The sequence below is a fragment of the Elephas maximus genome, chromosome 10 (genome assembly GCF_024166365.1).
Source record: "Elephas maximus indicus isolate mEleMax1 chromosome 10, mEleMax1 primary haplotype, whole genome shotgun sequence".
NCBI classification, from domain to species: domain Eukaryota; kingdom Metazoa; phylum Chordata; class Mammalia; order Proboscidea; family Elephantidae; genus Elephas; species Elephas maximus.
In genome coordinates this window covers 106,862,806-106,878,155 of record NC_064828.1, presented here as the reverse complement: position 1 = coordinate 106,878,155, position 15,350 = coordinate 106,862,806, and the positions used below count along the sequence as shown (strand labels likewise).

Sequence of the window (15,350 nt, the reverse complement as noted above, 5' to 3'; positions counted from 1 at the left end):
TTTTTGAAGTTTAAATATAAAAAAAAAAGTTTACGAAGTAGCCTAAATTTAGTTTATAGAAGTAAAATGGGATAAATATTGTACATATAGCTGTATGGTGTATTATAGTGAACATACAGTAATTTAGTATAAGTTCAGTGTCTTATACAGTACAAACCTGTACCAGTAACAGCCTCCAGACTCACGCGGCACTACCTTAGCCCTGCAAGCTCCAATTATAAGTACAGATTACATATTAACCTGTGTATACAGTAGTATATAGTTACAATGTGTTATTATGTATACAGTATTATACAGTATTAACCTACTTAAACCATGTGTTACCTTGGCAGATGCTAGCTGAAATACAGTACTGTGTGTGTACAGTGTCTTGGCTATTAGTCAATAACAGGTACACTGCAGTATCCGTGTAGCTTTCCTAAGTGAAGCAAAAGGTTATTAAACAACACGAAGGTGGAAAATCAGTGAATGCCGTTGCTCATGATTTAGGCATGCTTGTGTAACATCCAAATCATGTAATGTTCTGTTTCACAGAACATGTTGTGGCCATTAAGCAGTGCATTACTGTATATTCTATTGCTAACTTAACAAATTAATGGGGCTTTGAGAAATTAAAAAAAAAAAAAAACCCAGTTAAATAACAATGTCAGTAATAGTTATGCAGAGGAAGGCTTTGATAAATGTGAATAACTATTGTTTACTCTGTAAAATCAAATTTATCAGAAAATGCCTCTTCAGAAAAATTTGAAGATTGCAGCATTAGTGAAAAGGTATAATACTCTATTTTCTCCAATTGTTTTTTTGACAGATTTAAATAATAAGAAACCAAAGTGTACTGTATATACATTGCTGCTTTGAAAAAAAATGAGAAAGAATTCCTGATAAAGTTCTGAGAAAAGCTTTTAATGAAAAGTAAAATTGTGAGCCAATTCTTGGTTCTTTGATACTTGATTACTCTAGCATTCTTTTATCTTCTTAAGTAAGTTATTTTTTATTGTCATTTATGCAGACATTTTAATTTGTTCAGTTTATTTAAATATGTAAAACAACACTCCTTTAAATATTCTCTTAAATTTGGATATACATACCTCTTCTCTTCCCTTTCACTATTCAAAATATACGGTTCGGGTTTTATATGTTTGCTTATTTTTTTACACTCCATGTCAACCTTATCTTTTCCACATACCGATGATAATACTCTGTGTTAGGGCTTATAACAGACTGTAACTTTAATACAGTTTTCATGGAAGGAAAATATTTGGTCACTTGGGAGCTTAGGTTCTAAAACCAGACATGCTAGGCTTGAATCCTCTTTACCACGTCACAACTTGTTTGCCCTTAAGCAAGTCCCTTTAGCCTCTCCAAACCTCTGTTTTCTCATTTGTAAAATAAGAATAGTAACCCTGTGAGGGGAAACCCTGGTGGCATAGTGGTTAAGTGCTGTGGCTGCTAACCAAAAAGTTGGCAGTTCAAACCCACCAGGCACTCCTTGGAAACTCTGTGGGGCAGCTCTGCTCTGTCCTGTAGGGTCGCTATGAGTCGGAATCGACTCGACGGCACTGGGTTTGTTTTGGTTTGGTAACCCTGTGAGATGGGATTATGAGGATTAAAGGAAATGATACATGTTAAGTGATCTGAATAGTGCCTGATACGTAGCAAGCATTCCATAAATGTTAGCTGTTTAATGATAATCTTAGCACAACATGTCTTTCACTACCACATAGCCTTTTTTAAAAGTAACTTAAGTTTTTAAAAATAATTTTATAATTATATTGATTAAACCCAGTGCTAAAAAGCTTCTACAGATTTTTGCTAGGTAATTATTGATTTTAAGTTTTTTTTTTATATATAATATTACTGTAGTGGGTTGGTGCATACCTCTTATTATTGCACTTATCAAACTATTGTAAATATCTGGCTATTTGTCACTCTACAGTCAGCTTTTCTTCAACAGGAGTTCTGCAAGTGGATTTATAATACTCTGAGGCCTCTGTTGCGTATGGTGAATTAACTTCTGTCCATGCATCCAGGATGGTACTAGTTATGTACCATTATGGGGGGAACTGAGATAGGAGTCACTGAAATCATTTTCTGTGTGCAGTGATTCAGGTGAGGATTCCCAGTTAAGAAATGCTTTGAGACTAGACTGTAGGGCAGCTTGTAGGTATGACCGTGTAGTTCTGTCTTTGTGTCCCCAGTAACTGGAACATAGTAGGCCCTTGGTTGATGTCTTTGAAAAAAATGACTGTTACTTTTTATTCCAAATTAAATTTAACTTTAACGTTAAAACCCAGTTTAAAAGTGAAACAAATTCTATCAAGGGTGGCTGGGACCTGAGACTAGACATGCCCTTCAAGGTGGAGGAGGTAATTTAATAGTTTTAAAAGCATCATAAAAAGAGACAACGTAGGCAGACAGCCAGAGTGGTCTGGCAAGTGGATAAAAGAGAGGGTTCTGGCCTACACAGAGAATGTGTTTTACTTAGACAAGTAGGCAGCCACTATTAAACTAATTGCTCTCAAGTTTATTGTAACTCACGGCTACCTAATGTGTGTCAGAGTAGAACTGTGCTCCACAGGGTTTTCAAGGGCTGGTTTTTCAGAAGAAGATTACTGGGCCTTTCTTCTGAGGTCCCTCTGGTTGAACTCAAACTTCTAACCCTTCAGTTAGCAACTGAATGTTGGCACCACACAGAGACTTACCGTTAGGAAGGTGAATTAACAGGTAAGGAGGCCTCAGCTTACAGACCTGGCATTTTAGGATTGGGTTTAGCTTCACTTGGTTTCCATTTAAGCTAGCAGATTTTACTTAAGTTTATTTGTTTTCTCCAAAGCCATGCTAATATTATAGTAAAGGAATAAAAAAAAAAAAAAAAACCCAATGCCGTTGAGTCAATTCCGACTCATAAAGGAATAAAACAGGTATAAACTCTTAAGGGCAAAGATACCAGAGAAGAAAACAGCAGTGGAGAAAAGGATGTTGGGATTTTCGGAAGATAGAAAGCAGATAAAGGACTGATTACTAGCTTAACAGAAAGGAGAGGCCTATAGCTCTAGAGCCTGTAGAGCGAGCTACTGAGGAGGAGCGAGGCAATTCACCAGTGTTAAAACACTGGAATGGCTCAGGCCATGGAAGTGCCAAGTACTCTGGAAAGCCTGGTTGAGCATGGTGTAGAACTGAAAAGAGGAATTTGACTTCAAGTCTAAATAGGGAATGGTTGGACCCTTCACCCTGCCCTGGAATTCACCTTTACATATGGTATTGAGAAAACCCAAACCCAAACCTCTATCGAGTTGATTCTGACTCATAGTGACCCCATTGGGTTTCCAAGGCTGTGATCATTGTGGAAGCAGACTGCCACAGCTTTCTCCCCTGGAGCTGCTGGTGGTTTCGAATCACCAACCTTTTGGTTAGCAGTTGATCACGTTAACCACTGTGCTACCAGGGCTCCTTGCTATTGAGAAAGTGATGTGATTTTATTTTTCTCTATATAGTAAGCCAGTTTTCTCAATGCCTTCTATTAAATAACTCCTTTTCCTCCGATTTGTGCCACCCTTTATTAAGTCCGCACATATACGTGGGTTAGTCCTCATCCTCCATTTCATTTCAGTGGTCCATTTGCCTGTTCTTACGTTAATATAGCTTGCAGCCAGGTGGCAAACCTTGTCCCATCCCCTCAATTCCCCCCTCCACACCTACCCCAACCAAACACAGGAAACCTGAGATTTATTTTCTATGTACATTAAACTGGAGAGATTCCAAATCTAGAAATACAGAGGAAGCTAGGGCAAGGTGCAAGGCTGAAATCTGGAATTATTTGAAAGCCTGCAACTTGAGATGACGTATTTGCCTTCTCCTTCCCTAGTCCCAGCCAGGCATACGCAAGACAGTAAAGTGGAGCTCAGGTAAATTGCCTCGCTTTGCCTCAGCCCAAGAGTATATGGACCTCCAGATACCGATGTTTTGGAGTTCCACAGTGAAATTATGCTTAGGAGTTGTACAAAGAAAAAGCCAGCTTGCCTTTCCGTTGTTCTATGAAGAAGACAGTGAAGCTTGTACAACAGAGCTTCCAAATGGCTGTTTACTGCCTCTGTCTTACATGTGAAAACACATCCAAAGATCACTGGAAATTTGAGGAAAGCTTCCAAATTGAGATGGAGATCAGAACAAAGAGAACAAACAAAGTGCTAGAGGAAACAGGCCATAAAGGGAGTAGAGGAAAACTTCAAAAGATCAAAATATTCTTCTATATTAAGAACATTTTATTACATCAGTCAGACACAAATAAGATGCTATAAAATATAAAAATGGAGAAAAAATGAAAAATAGAAGGTAAAATTGAGAAAAACCTAGAAAGTAACAAAGAAATGGATAACAGTAGGGAAAAGTAAGAACACTAAAGGATTCATTTAGAAAGTCTAACATCTTAACACAGTAGTTTTAGAAATATATACTAGAGAAAAGGGAAGGAAGAAATTATCTAAGGAGAAATCTAAGAAGTATTGCCAAAACTAAAGGAATTTCCATATTAAAAAAGACCCTTCCCTTTCAGAATACTAGGGAAAAAGAGAAGATGCTAAAGTGTTGTGGAGAGGAAAAAACTAGGTTCCATAAAAAAATTAGGAATCTGAATGGTATTGAACTTTTCAGTAGAAACAGCTGAATACTACAATACAGTACCTTCAAAAAGCTGATGGAAAATTGTTTTAAACACAGAAATCTACACTTAGCCAAGCTGTCAGTCAAGTGTACAGCTAATAAAACAATGGCTTGTTTCAGTCATGCCTCAAAAAACTGACCATCCCTCTATCCCCACTCAAGAAGCTACTGGAGGGTTTATTCTATAAAACGGTGAAGTAAACCAAGAACAAAAATGCTGGGATCCAGAAAATGGGGTCCAACACAGGCAAGAAGCAGAAGGAAATCCTGGGTGGCAGCTGCAGTAGGCCTGGTGGACATCTGGTCCAGACCGGACGAGGAGGGGGAAAGGCTCCGCAAGGAGGTATCTCAGAAGATACAAGTCTCCTTAATATTTGAATAACTGGCAAATAATTGAAAAAGATGTAATGGATCTTTTGACATATTCATGAAGAAATAGCAGTAGATTCATAGAAGATGAAATTAATATCTCCAAGGAAAATTTAAAATTACATATGAAAGAAAATATTCTAGTGTATAGCTTGGTTAAGCATTAAACAGCTCTTACATAGTTGATCATCATATGAACATTGAATATTGATTTAATACACATTATAGAAAGTTAAATACTAGAAGAAACACCAAAGAATTCAGAGTGGTTGCCTCTGGGGGGCAGAGAAATAGGGCCAGGGGGATTTTGTTTTTAGGGTAAGCTTTTTATTACTACTAGGCTTTTAAAATTATGTGTGTATACCGCTTTGATTACAAAATTAATTTTTTTTAATAAAACACAGATTTCAGTGCCCCCAAAAAACAGAGACGTAGATAAAGCCACAATCCTAAAGAACTTGGGGATTTATCGTATTATCTATTGGGAATGTTAACTACTGAGATTCTGCTTATAATTTTAGTTCACAAAATGCTTTTACTTTATCTTCATCTCCTGACAGCCTGTGAGAACGGTGGAGCTCAGAGATTAATAACTAGCTAGTTCTTTCCCAAGCCTGTAAGTGATGAAGTTGTGACTCCTGTCAGCTCTGTCTCTACGCCCAGGAATTTGGGCATGGTGAGAAAGGGGAGCAGTATGAGAATCAGTTTCCAGGGATTCAGGTGGGAGATTGTGGCCCTGTCATAGGAACAAAACGGCAGACTAGTTACTGAAACATCACCTCAGAGGAGTCTCAGCCGTGAGCTTGATTTGTTACAGAACCTCTTGGGATGGGGCTAAACATGTATGTGGGGGTAATGTAGGCCCAGCTAGAAGGTTTTAAAAATGTGGGGGTAGGGACCTGGGTAGATCACCACTTGGACTTTACTTCAAAGCACTTAGAGAACAGAGGGCTTTGTATTGTTTCAGCCATTCTTTCCTGAATAGACCAGTGTTTCTGCATTGGTTATTTGATTTTTTGACTACCCAGCATTAGACCCTTCTTCCCAGTTTTGGGAAATTCCTCATTGTATGCGTTTTGATAGAAGGCTAAGCCTACCTCCCAGTATAAACCAGTTACTGTCAAGTCCACTCCAACTCATGGTGACCCCATGTGTGCCAGAAGCAGTTTGCCAGATCTTTCTTCCCAGGTGCCTTTAGGTGGACTCGAACCTCCAACTTTTCAGTTGGCAGCTGTGTATTCACCATTTGCACCACCCAGGGGCTCTACCTCCCAGTATAAAAGCCTAAAAGGTCAAATATTTGCTTTTTCTCTGCTTTCTCTGCCACTGGGGCTTCAGCATGGAACTAACCTCAGCCAGGCAGACACAATCACCCTAGATATCTTGGATTGGTGGCTGGTGACACAGAGAAGCAAGGGCCGTAGAGAATTTTTTCCGGAAGCAGGGTGGAGGCGGAAACACCTAGTGGAAAAGGAGTGAGGTCAGTGGCAGTGGTGCCAATGATGGCATTCTCCGTTGGGGACTGAAGCAGTAGCTCTAGTGGCCAGGGTTCCAAGGCAGCACAAGCACTCACTGGGCTGTTACTGGCATAGGCCTCGCTCTGTGCCCTTCCTTTGTTCTTGTTTTCTGAGACCAGTGTCACGCTTTCCCAGCAGCTCTGTGGGCTAACAGCATCCTTTCAAAGAAATTCCTTTTCTGTTTAAGCTAACTAAAGTTGTTTTCTACTGTTGAAGCTTACCAGCCTGTTTGGTAACAGTACTTATATTAAAAAGACTAGTGTGTATAAAAACCAAAAATTCTAAAAGAAATGGCTAGATTGGAAGAGCCTCAAGAGAAGGACCAGGCGTTTGAGCACTTTAAATTTTCACAATGACACTGGCATACACAACTGTTAAATAATTGAATATAAATTAAAACCAAACCCACTGCCCCAAAGAGTTTCCAAGGAGCGCCTGGTGGATTCAAACTGCTGACCTTTTGCTTAGCAGCAGTAGCCCTTAACCACTATACCACCAGGGTATCCCAGAATATAAATTAAGAGGTAACCTTTTTGTCTTACAAAATGATTCTTTTACTCTGCAAAGCTTTACTCCAGGACTTCTTTAGACAGCTTCATGGAGAAGCATCATTTACCGAGAGTTATCTCAGGTTAAATTACTGTGAAACTTTAAAGCTCAGATTGATATTAATGCCTCTCATAAAATGAAATTTCAGGGAACCATTGTCATTTGAAAGTAAAGCAGCCCTGAAAATGTTGAGAACAAGAATGAGAATATGTTACTGTTTTATAATTTTTTTTGAGGAAAAATCCACTCATTAGAAGAAACAGAGGATTTTCTCACGAACTTTAACAACGCAGGGACCTACCATGAGAACTTACGTTTTATGTCATAAATACTGTTGACCTCAGAACAAAATACCCAAAATTAGCACCAACATCTACATGCATAGTTTATTTAGTGCAGGGTAGTTAGCAGTAGACTTTAAACTGCAGATTTTACTTTTCCATCTTGATCAAAAGGGCATTTTTCATTCTCTGGAATATGAAATTTATTTAAAACTTAAGTTTCAAAATGAACTGTGTAATGCATTGCCCGTATTTTTAGTCATAATACATGTGATTATATTTTATTGAATTAAAAATCCAACCAAGAAACTTAACTGAAAGCAATGACCTAATTTTTATTTCCTTAGCAACTTGACCAGGTTCCAAGAGTGTGAGACTTGAAACAAATGCAGAATAGCAAAGACTGACTGTCCCCACTCACTAATCCATTGCTCCCTCTTCCCAGCCTCTTCATTGTCTCCATGTTGACAGTCTTCCTTCTGTCTCAGTTCAGTTGAGCTGGCAGTTCATTTTATTTCTGTCTGTAATTGTTTCCTCTTCAGCAAATTAGCCTGAGTGTGCTTCCAGGAGAATAATGGAGCCAAGCTAAAGAATGTGATCAACAGATCAGTGTAGTAAATGCCGGTTTCAGTTAAACATGCAACGTAGAAATTCATCTGTTTCATGAATGGCAGTTCAAATGACTCAAGTTTTGCATCTTTAATCATAATGAAATTTAGCATTTAAACAACAATCTTTAAATATTGTGCATTAGAATTCTCATAATTTTATTACATATTTTAGAAACTGAACCATTTTCACATAGACAACAAACTCTTCCACCTCTACCTTGGCTCACTGTTTTTTCGTCTGGAATATCTTTGCCTTTGATCACTAAATGTCCAAATTCTACCCTACCTTTCAAGACCAAACTCACATGCTACTTCCCTTGTTCCAAGTTAAAGTATTCTCTACTTTCTGAGAATTTCTAAAACTTCTTGTTTTTTTTTTTAGATTTTTACACCTTCTAACTTCTTTTGGAATTACCTATGTACCTGTCTCATTTCTTCTACCAACTAGTTTATGTTCCCTAAAGACAGGTTCAAACTCGAGCAAATAGCACTTTGCCCTTAGTAGACTTTCAGTTATATATTTTGATTATTTTTAATACCTGTGAAAACTGAGTGAATTTTTCTTTAAAGTGTGGGGTAATGTTTAACCCTAGAAGTTACAGATAAAATGAAAATACGTAACACCCAACCTGGAAGATAAATAAACCAAAATCAAACTCCTTGCCGTCGAGTCAATTCCGAATCATGGTGATTCCGTGTGTCACAGAGTAGAACTGCGCCATCGAGTTTTCTTGGCTGTAATCTTCACAGAAGCAGATCACCAGGCCTGCCTTCTGTGGCACCACTGGATGGGTTCAAACTGCCAACCTTTAGGATAGTAGTCCAGTGCAAATTGTGCCACCCAGGGCCCTTCAGGAGATAAATACGAAGTATTATTTATAAAGGTAAGTTTAATAAAAACCCAAGAAAAGGTTTACACATAGAACCCCTTTGTTTGAGGGGAGGGGAAGAGTGGGAAGGGGAAATCACTAACTAGATAGTAGACAAAAGTTAACTTCGGTGAGGGGAAAGACAAGACACAATATAGGGGAAATCAGCACAACTTGACCAAGGCAAAGCCATGAAAGCTTCCTAGACACATCCAAACACTCTATGGGACCAGGTACTGGGGCCGAGGGCTGGGGACCATGGTCTCAGGGGATATCTTGGTCAGTTGGCATTATAGAGTTCATAAAGAAAATGTTCTTCATCCTACTTTGGTGAGTAGTGTCTGGGGTCTACAAAGTTTGCAAGCGACCATTTAAAACACAGATGTGGTCAGGACAAAGGAGAGTTAAGAACACCCAAGACACAAGGAAAATACTAGTCCAAAGGACTAGAGGACCACATGAACCACAACCTCCACTAACCTGAGCCTAGAAGAACTAGATGGTGCCTGGCTGCCACCACCTATCACTCTGACAGGGATCACAATAGAGGGTCCTGGGTAGAGCAGGGGAAAAATGTAGAACAAAATTCAAATTCACACACCCACACAAGAAGACCAGACTTACTGGTCTGACAGAGACCGGAGGAACCCCCAAGACTGTGACCCCCAGACACCCTGCTAACTCAGCACTGAAGTTACTCCCAAAGTCCACCTTTCAGCCAAAGATTTAGACAGGCCTATATAAAACAATATATATATAAAACAAACAATAACACACTTGAGGAACCAGCTGCTTAGCTCAAATGAGTAACACCTGCCCAAGAGCAAAGATGAGAAGGTGAGAAGGGGTAGGAAACCTGGATGAATGAACATGGAAAACCGAGGTTGTAAAGGGAAAGGGAGAGAGTACTGACATATTGCGGGGATTGCAGCCAATGTCACAAAACAATTTGTGTATAAATTTTTTAATGAGAAACTAATTTGTGCTGTAAACTTTTATCTAAAATGCAATTAAAAAATACCATTAAAAACAGTGAAAGAGAAACTGCGAATAGGGAGGAGATATTTGCAAAACATCAAAGAATTTGTTTCAATAATATGTAAAGAACTCCAGTAAATCAAGAAAAAGACAACAATATTAGAAAAGTAGATAAAAGACACAAACAGGTATTTCACAGAAGAGGAATCACACAGTATGTATTTGGACACGATAAACATCATTACTAATTAGAAAAATACCCTCCACTATGGATTTCTGCGATTCATCCGTCTGGTTGGATGTAGCTCTAATTCAAGTTTGCAAGGTAACATCGAATTGTTTCACGAAGTGATGGTATCAATATATATACCAGTTGTCAAGGTATAAGAGATTCCGTTTTCCACATCCTCTCTAACACCTAATCATTTTCAAACTTAATTTTTGCCAGTTGAGTATCTATAGAATATCTCGTTGTAGTCTTGATTTGATACCATTTGAATCCCTTGTGGTCTAGTGGTTAAGTGCTTGGCTGCTAACTAAAAGGTTGGTATTTCAAACCCACCAATAGCTCCAAGGGAGAAAGATGCGGCAGTCTGCTTCTGTAAAGATTACAGCCTTGGAAACCCTATGGGACAGTTCTGGTTTGTTCTGCAGGGTTGCTATGAGTTGGAATCTATTGGACAGCAATGTTCATTTTGTTTATAAATATTTAAAGGGTAAAACTAGCAGTATTGTTTAGCTATACCTATATATGTAGTAGAAACAAAGTACATAAAAATATTTGCTTGTTGGGAGGGCTGTAAGGAGGTAAGGGGATGGGCTAGGTTAGCAGGTGTAGGTTATATATAATGTAGTCATTTTTGGATTTGGTGAAGAATACTTGGGTAATTATAAATAAATAATGCAATAAAATGGAGGGAAAAGTAAGTTTAGATGTGGCCTAAGTTAAACTTACGGTTGTAAGTTAAATTTCAAATAAAATTTATCAGCTCTAATTGTTAGCCCATGGATATAAAATAGAGCATCAGTTGATTTTAAAACAATCTTGGAAGCTGGTCAAGACTATTCGTCTTTTGAAGCCAAGAAAATTTAATGCAAGGGTATGCTTACCTTTGCACTAATTCATAATGTAGATCAGAGAACTAATTATCTGAAATTTCAATAATAAAAATTTATTTACAATGAGAATAATTCTGGATTAATTATATAATTCTGAATATTAAATTGGAAATTCTAAGTTAAGCATCTTTTTACCTTTTATTTGTCCTGTGTGATTTATTAAGGGAAAATAAAATTGTAAAAAGTTGTCTATTATCTATTGAAAATAGAGTATTCATTCACTCTTATTTGTATATGTATAAGACAGTAAGTGTAAATGAATATTGTGAACTTTTTAAGTGTAAATGTATATCGGGCACTTTGTAGCCATAGAAAGAAGTGTTATTTCTAAAAATATGTACAGTTCATGTGAAATCTATTGCATGTCTTCTTTTTATTTAATGTTATGTAGAATTTAATTAGAAGCCGTTTTCTCAACAATAAGCAAAACCTTTTCTCTGTGATACTGAAGCCAAGTGTGGGTGGAGGAAAAAGACGAAATAGGGAAAGACTTATAAACTTATGGTATCACGTTGTATTTTGAATTATTGAGATATCTGTTCTTAGCTATACTTTGCATTTATCAACGTTTATATATGATTTTCAGAGTAAAGCAGAATGGTTAATTGTATCAATTGTTTAGCGCTTTTGGTGCCAGTAGACCTAAAATAAGACACATAGTATTTTCAGAGTTTTAAAAACTAATTTTTTAAAAAAGATTTCAGGTTAACATTTATTGAATACTATTGTTATATACAGTATAGTATTCAATAATGATCAATTAAATGATCAGCAGTTCACATCTGCCAGGCGCTCCTTGGAAACTATGGGGCAGTTCCACTCTGTCCTGTAGGGTCGCTATGAGTCAGAATTGACTCGATGACAGTGGGTTTGGGTGTGGATTGTTATGTAAGATGCTACACCAGGGAGGAGAGAATTGAAACCAACAGTTTTTTAATGCCACTATGTACTTAGCTTCATGATAGTCATTTCACATAGATGGTTTCATTTCATCCTTATAACAACCCTGTGAGGCCTGGAGAGTGGGTGCTTATTTGCATAAAGAGGTTTGGAGATAACAGTGCCCAACTTCAATGGTATTTTAAAAATAGGAACTTTGGAGTTAGACATGTATTCTAGTCCTGGCTCTGCCGCTTACTAACCATATAAATTCTGTCCGGTTTCCTCAACTTGTATTCCTCTTTGCATATGTGCAGGCACCAAGTACTCTACCTTGCTCACAGTTGAGAGAGCCTTAACAAATGTTCTAAAAACTCAATTATGCTAACTCTTTAGTAGGAAATTTCTAGAGATAAGAATTTATTTTCCCTACACATCACTTGACAGCACAGTTCCAAGTTTACAAAGTCTGAAGAAGTTACTAAATTCAGACTTTTTAAAAACAATGACATATATATCACACTTAGCCTCAACACCCATATGATTGCAGCACTCATCTGTCAGTTTGTTGTACTGTGGTGACTTGCATGTTGCTGAGATACTGGAATCTATGCCACTGGTATTTCAAATACCAGCAGGGTCACCCATGGACAGGTTTCAGCTGAGCTTCTAGACTAAGAGAAACTAGGAAGAAGGATGTGGTGATCTACTTCTGCAGAGTCATCGTACCAAAAAGAATTGGTCAGTGTTCAACCACTTCAGGACGCAGCGTATGATCAAGAACCAGTAGTATTGATCAAGAACCAGTAGTATTGAAGGAAGACTCATTAGCAGCCTGTGATATGCAGATGACGCAACCTTGCTTGCTGAAAGTGAAGAGGACTTGAAGTACTTACTGATGAAGGTCAAAGACTACAGCCTTCAGTATGGATTATACCTCAACATAAAACAAAAATCCTCACCACTGGACCAGTAAGCAACATCATGATAAATGGAGAAAAGATTGAAGTTATCAAAGATTTCATTTTAGTTGGATCTACAGTCAATGCCCACGGAAGCAGCAGTCAAGAAATCAAACAATGTCTTGCATTGGGCCGATCTGCTTCAAAAGACTTTAAAGTGTTACAAAGCAAAGATGTCACCTTGAGGCCTGAGGTGTGCCTAACCCAAACCATGGTGTTTTCAGTTGCCTCATATGCATTCGAAAGCTGAACAGTGAATAAGGAAGACCAAAGAAAAATTGATGTCTTTGAATTATGGTATGGACAAAGAATATTGAATATACCGTGGACTGCCGGAAGAAGAAACCAGTCTGCCTTGCAAGAAGTATAGCCAGAATGCTCCTTAGAAATGAGGCTAGCAACACCTCGTCTCATGTACTTTGGACATGTTATCAGGAGGGACCGACCAGTCCATGCTTGGTAAAGTCACTGTCAGCTAAATTGACACAGTGGCTGCAACAGTGGGGCTCAAACATAGCAACAGTTGTGAGCATGGCACAGGACCAGGCAGTGTTCCGTTCTGTGGTACGTGGGGTTGGTATGAGTCAGAACTAACTTCTACAGCATCTAACCACGACAGTAGCAACACATATCATTACAATTACAAGGAACATTTAACATTAGATGGCAAAATAAGTTCATAAAAAAATGGTTCACGCCATGGTGGGCTGATTGGTGTTAACTCCCACTCCATTACACTTTGATTCAATTATAGTCCCCTTTTCTCTTATAAACATTACGAGGAATGGCCTAATTGTTACCGTCTTCTAAAGCTCCGACTTATTTTTTTAGTTTTTTGACTTGGCCATAGTCAAGTTTTGGGTCTTAACAGCTTCCACCATCTGGGAATACAAACACTAATGCAGTCAAAGATGCAGGTTATTTGGTGTGAGGAAAATAGGATTGGGGGGTGGCATTAGTATTTGAGCAGGGGAAATGACGGAAGGGAGAAAGGACCTCTGCAGTGTACAAATACCCTGGCTTTTCAGACTCATTATTTAGATATTGAAGTTTCTGCCTTAAAACCAAATATTGCTCTTACCTCCTAAAATATCCAGAGTAGAAGGACTCTGACCAGGCATAAGCATTCCACCTATTTCTGGTTTTAGAAGTACCTGGAAGGAAACTATTGCAGGAATAAAGATTAGTAGTGTTATTATTTAGCTGTTACTGTGTGCAAGACACTGGACTAAACTCTTTCTGTGGAATACCTCACTTAATCCTGCTTTGATTGTTTGCACTAAAATATTTTTGTATCTGTTATATTTAGCAGTGACATGCTAAAAACTTCTGATAAATGTTTTACATGTCTTGCCATTTGAAGATGAAATATCCACACATATGAAAGCGCCATAAAACAGAAAACGCATTTGTACACTTACGTAAATATGTCTTTATTTCTAAGCATATTCCTCTTTGACTGTAATAGACTTAGGCCTTTTCCATAGTGGCTTCGTTTTAGTATTAGGTTTCCACTGACAGTATTCCTTCCTCATGGAAGGTTACGTTAAAGAACGATGGTGACTTTTGAAACTGATTCACTAAAATAATTCTGTACATGGGCATGACATTGGTTTTTTAAACCTATTGACAGCTGAATTTGTATCTCATGAGAGGTTCAGAAAATTTTCTAAGCTAAACTGTGTGACTAAATGGTTTATTTTTTGAAATGGTTTATATTTCTATACTTATACTCATCTTAAACTCTAAGTTGTTAGTTTTCTGCTTATAAGTCAAATAATAAAAATGTTACGTATCTAAAGTATCCATTTCTTATTGAAGTATTTTAAAATATTAGAGCATTTATTGCACTGAGGTAGTGAATATTTAGAATTTTAAACATATTCTAAGGATGTAAAAATCTTGGTGAAGAAAGATTTTTTGTGTGTGTGTGTGATTTGCCTATTCCTAAAGAATTTTATTTCATTCTGTGAAGGGTTAAAAAATTTTTTTAGACTCTTGAAAATATTAATTCAGCAGTAATTGACCAGATTTTAGGAATTTTTTTTTTCTTATTAGTATAGAATCAGTATGACCACTTAAGTAGTGTGCTCAGAAATAAATTACATGCTTTGGTCTTGCTACAGAGATACAAACATCTTCACAGGTGAACAGCACTCCTGAACTACATTTTGATGTCAGTTTTTTAGAGGCACTAAATTAAATAGAAGTAGATGGATACAGTGTAATAAAAACTACTTGGCCGAAAGAATAGTAGCTGTCTGAGTTTTCAAGCAAATAAAGATAAAGATGGAACAAAGGCAAAAAAAGATATAACCTGTTAATTCAAATGGGCTTCTTGGTGTAGAACTGACACTATGACTCTTGTCAGCAGACATTTATTGCGCACCTATTGTAAGCCAGGCCCTGAGATTAAGGTAATGAATAGGATCGTCCGGTGGTAAATATCACTGCCACTGGTGTGTCACGCACCTGTTGTATGCCCGGCCCTGAGAGTGAAGTTATGAATAAAACCATCCAGTGGTAAGTACCACTACACTGTCTCAACGGCGTAACA

At 37.7% G+C, this 15,350-nt stretch overlaps 1 protein-coding gene across 5 annotated transcripts in view; it reads left to right on the top strand.

Moving 5' to 3' along the window:
• BTBD7 (BTB domain containing 7) overlaps positions 1 to 15,350 on the top strand; it is a 100,795-nt gene that overhangs the window by 48,746 nt on the left and 36,699 nt on the right. Inside the window, exon 4 of one of the 5 annotated variants that reach the window (XM_049897620.1) lies at positions 809 to 873. The exons of the other annotated variants lie outside the window; for them this stretch is intronic. Within the exon in view, the coding sequence (XP_049753577.1) occupies positions 809 to 858 (50 nt within the window). The 3' untranslated portion in view covers positions 859 to 873. Of the gene's footprint in view, positions 1 to 808; positions 874 to 15,350 lie in introns of those variants that run through there. 5 annotated transcript variants of the gene reach the window in all.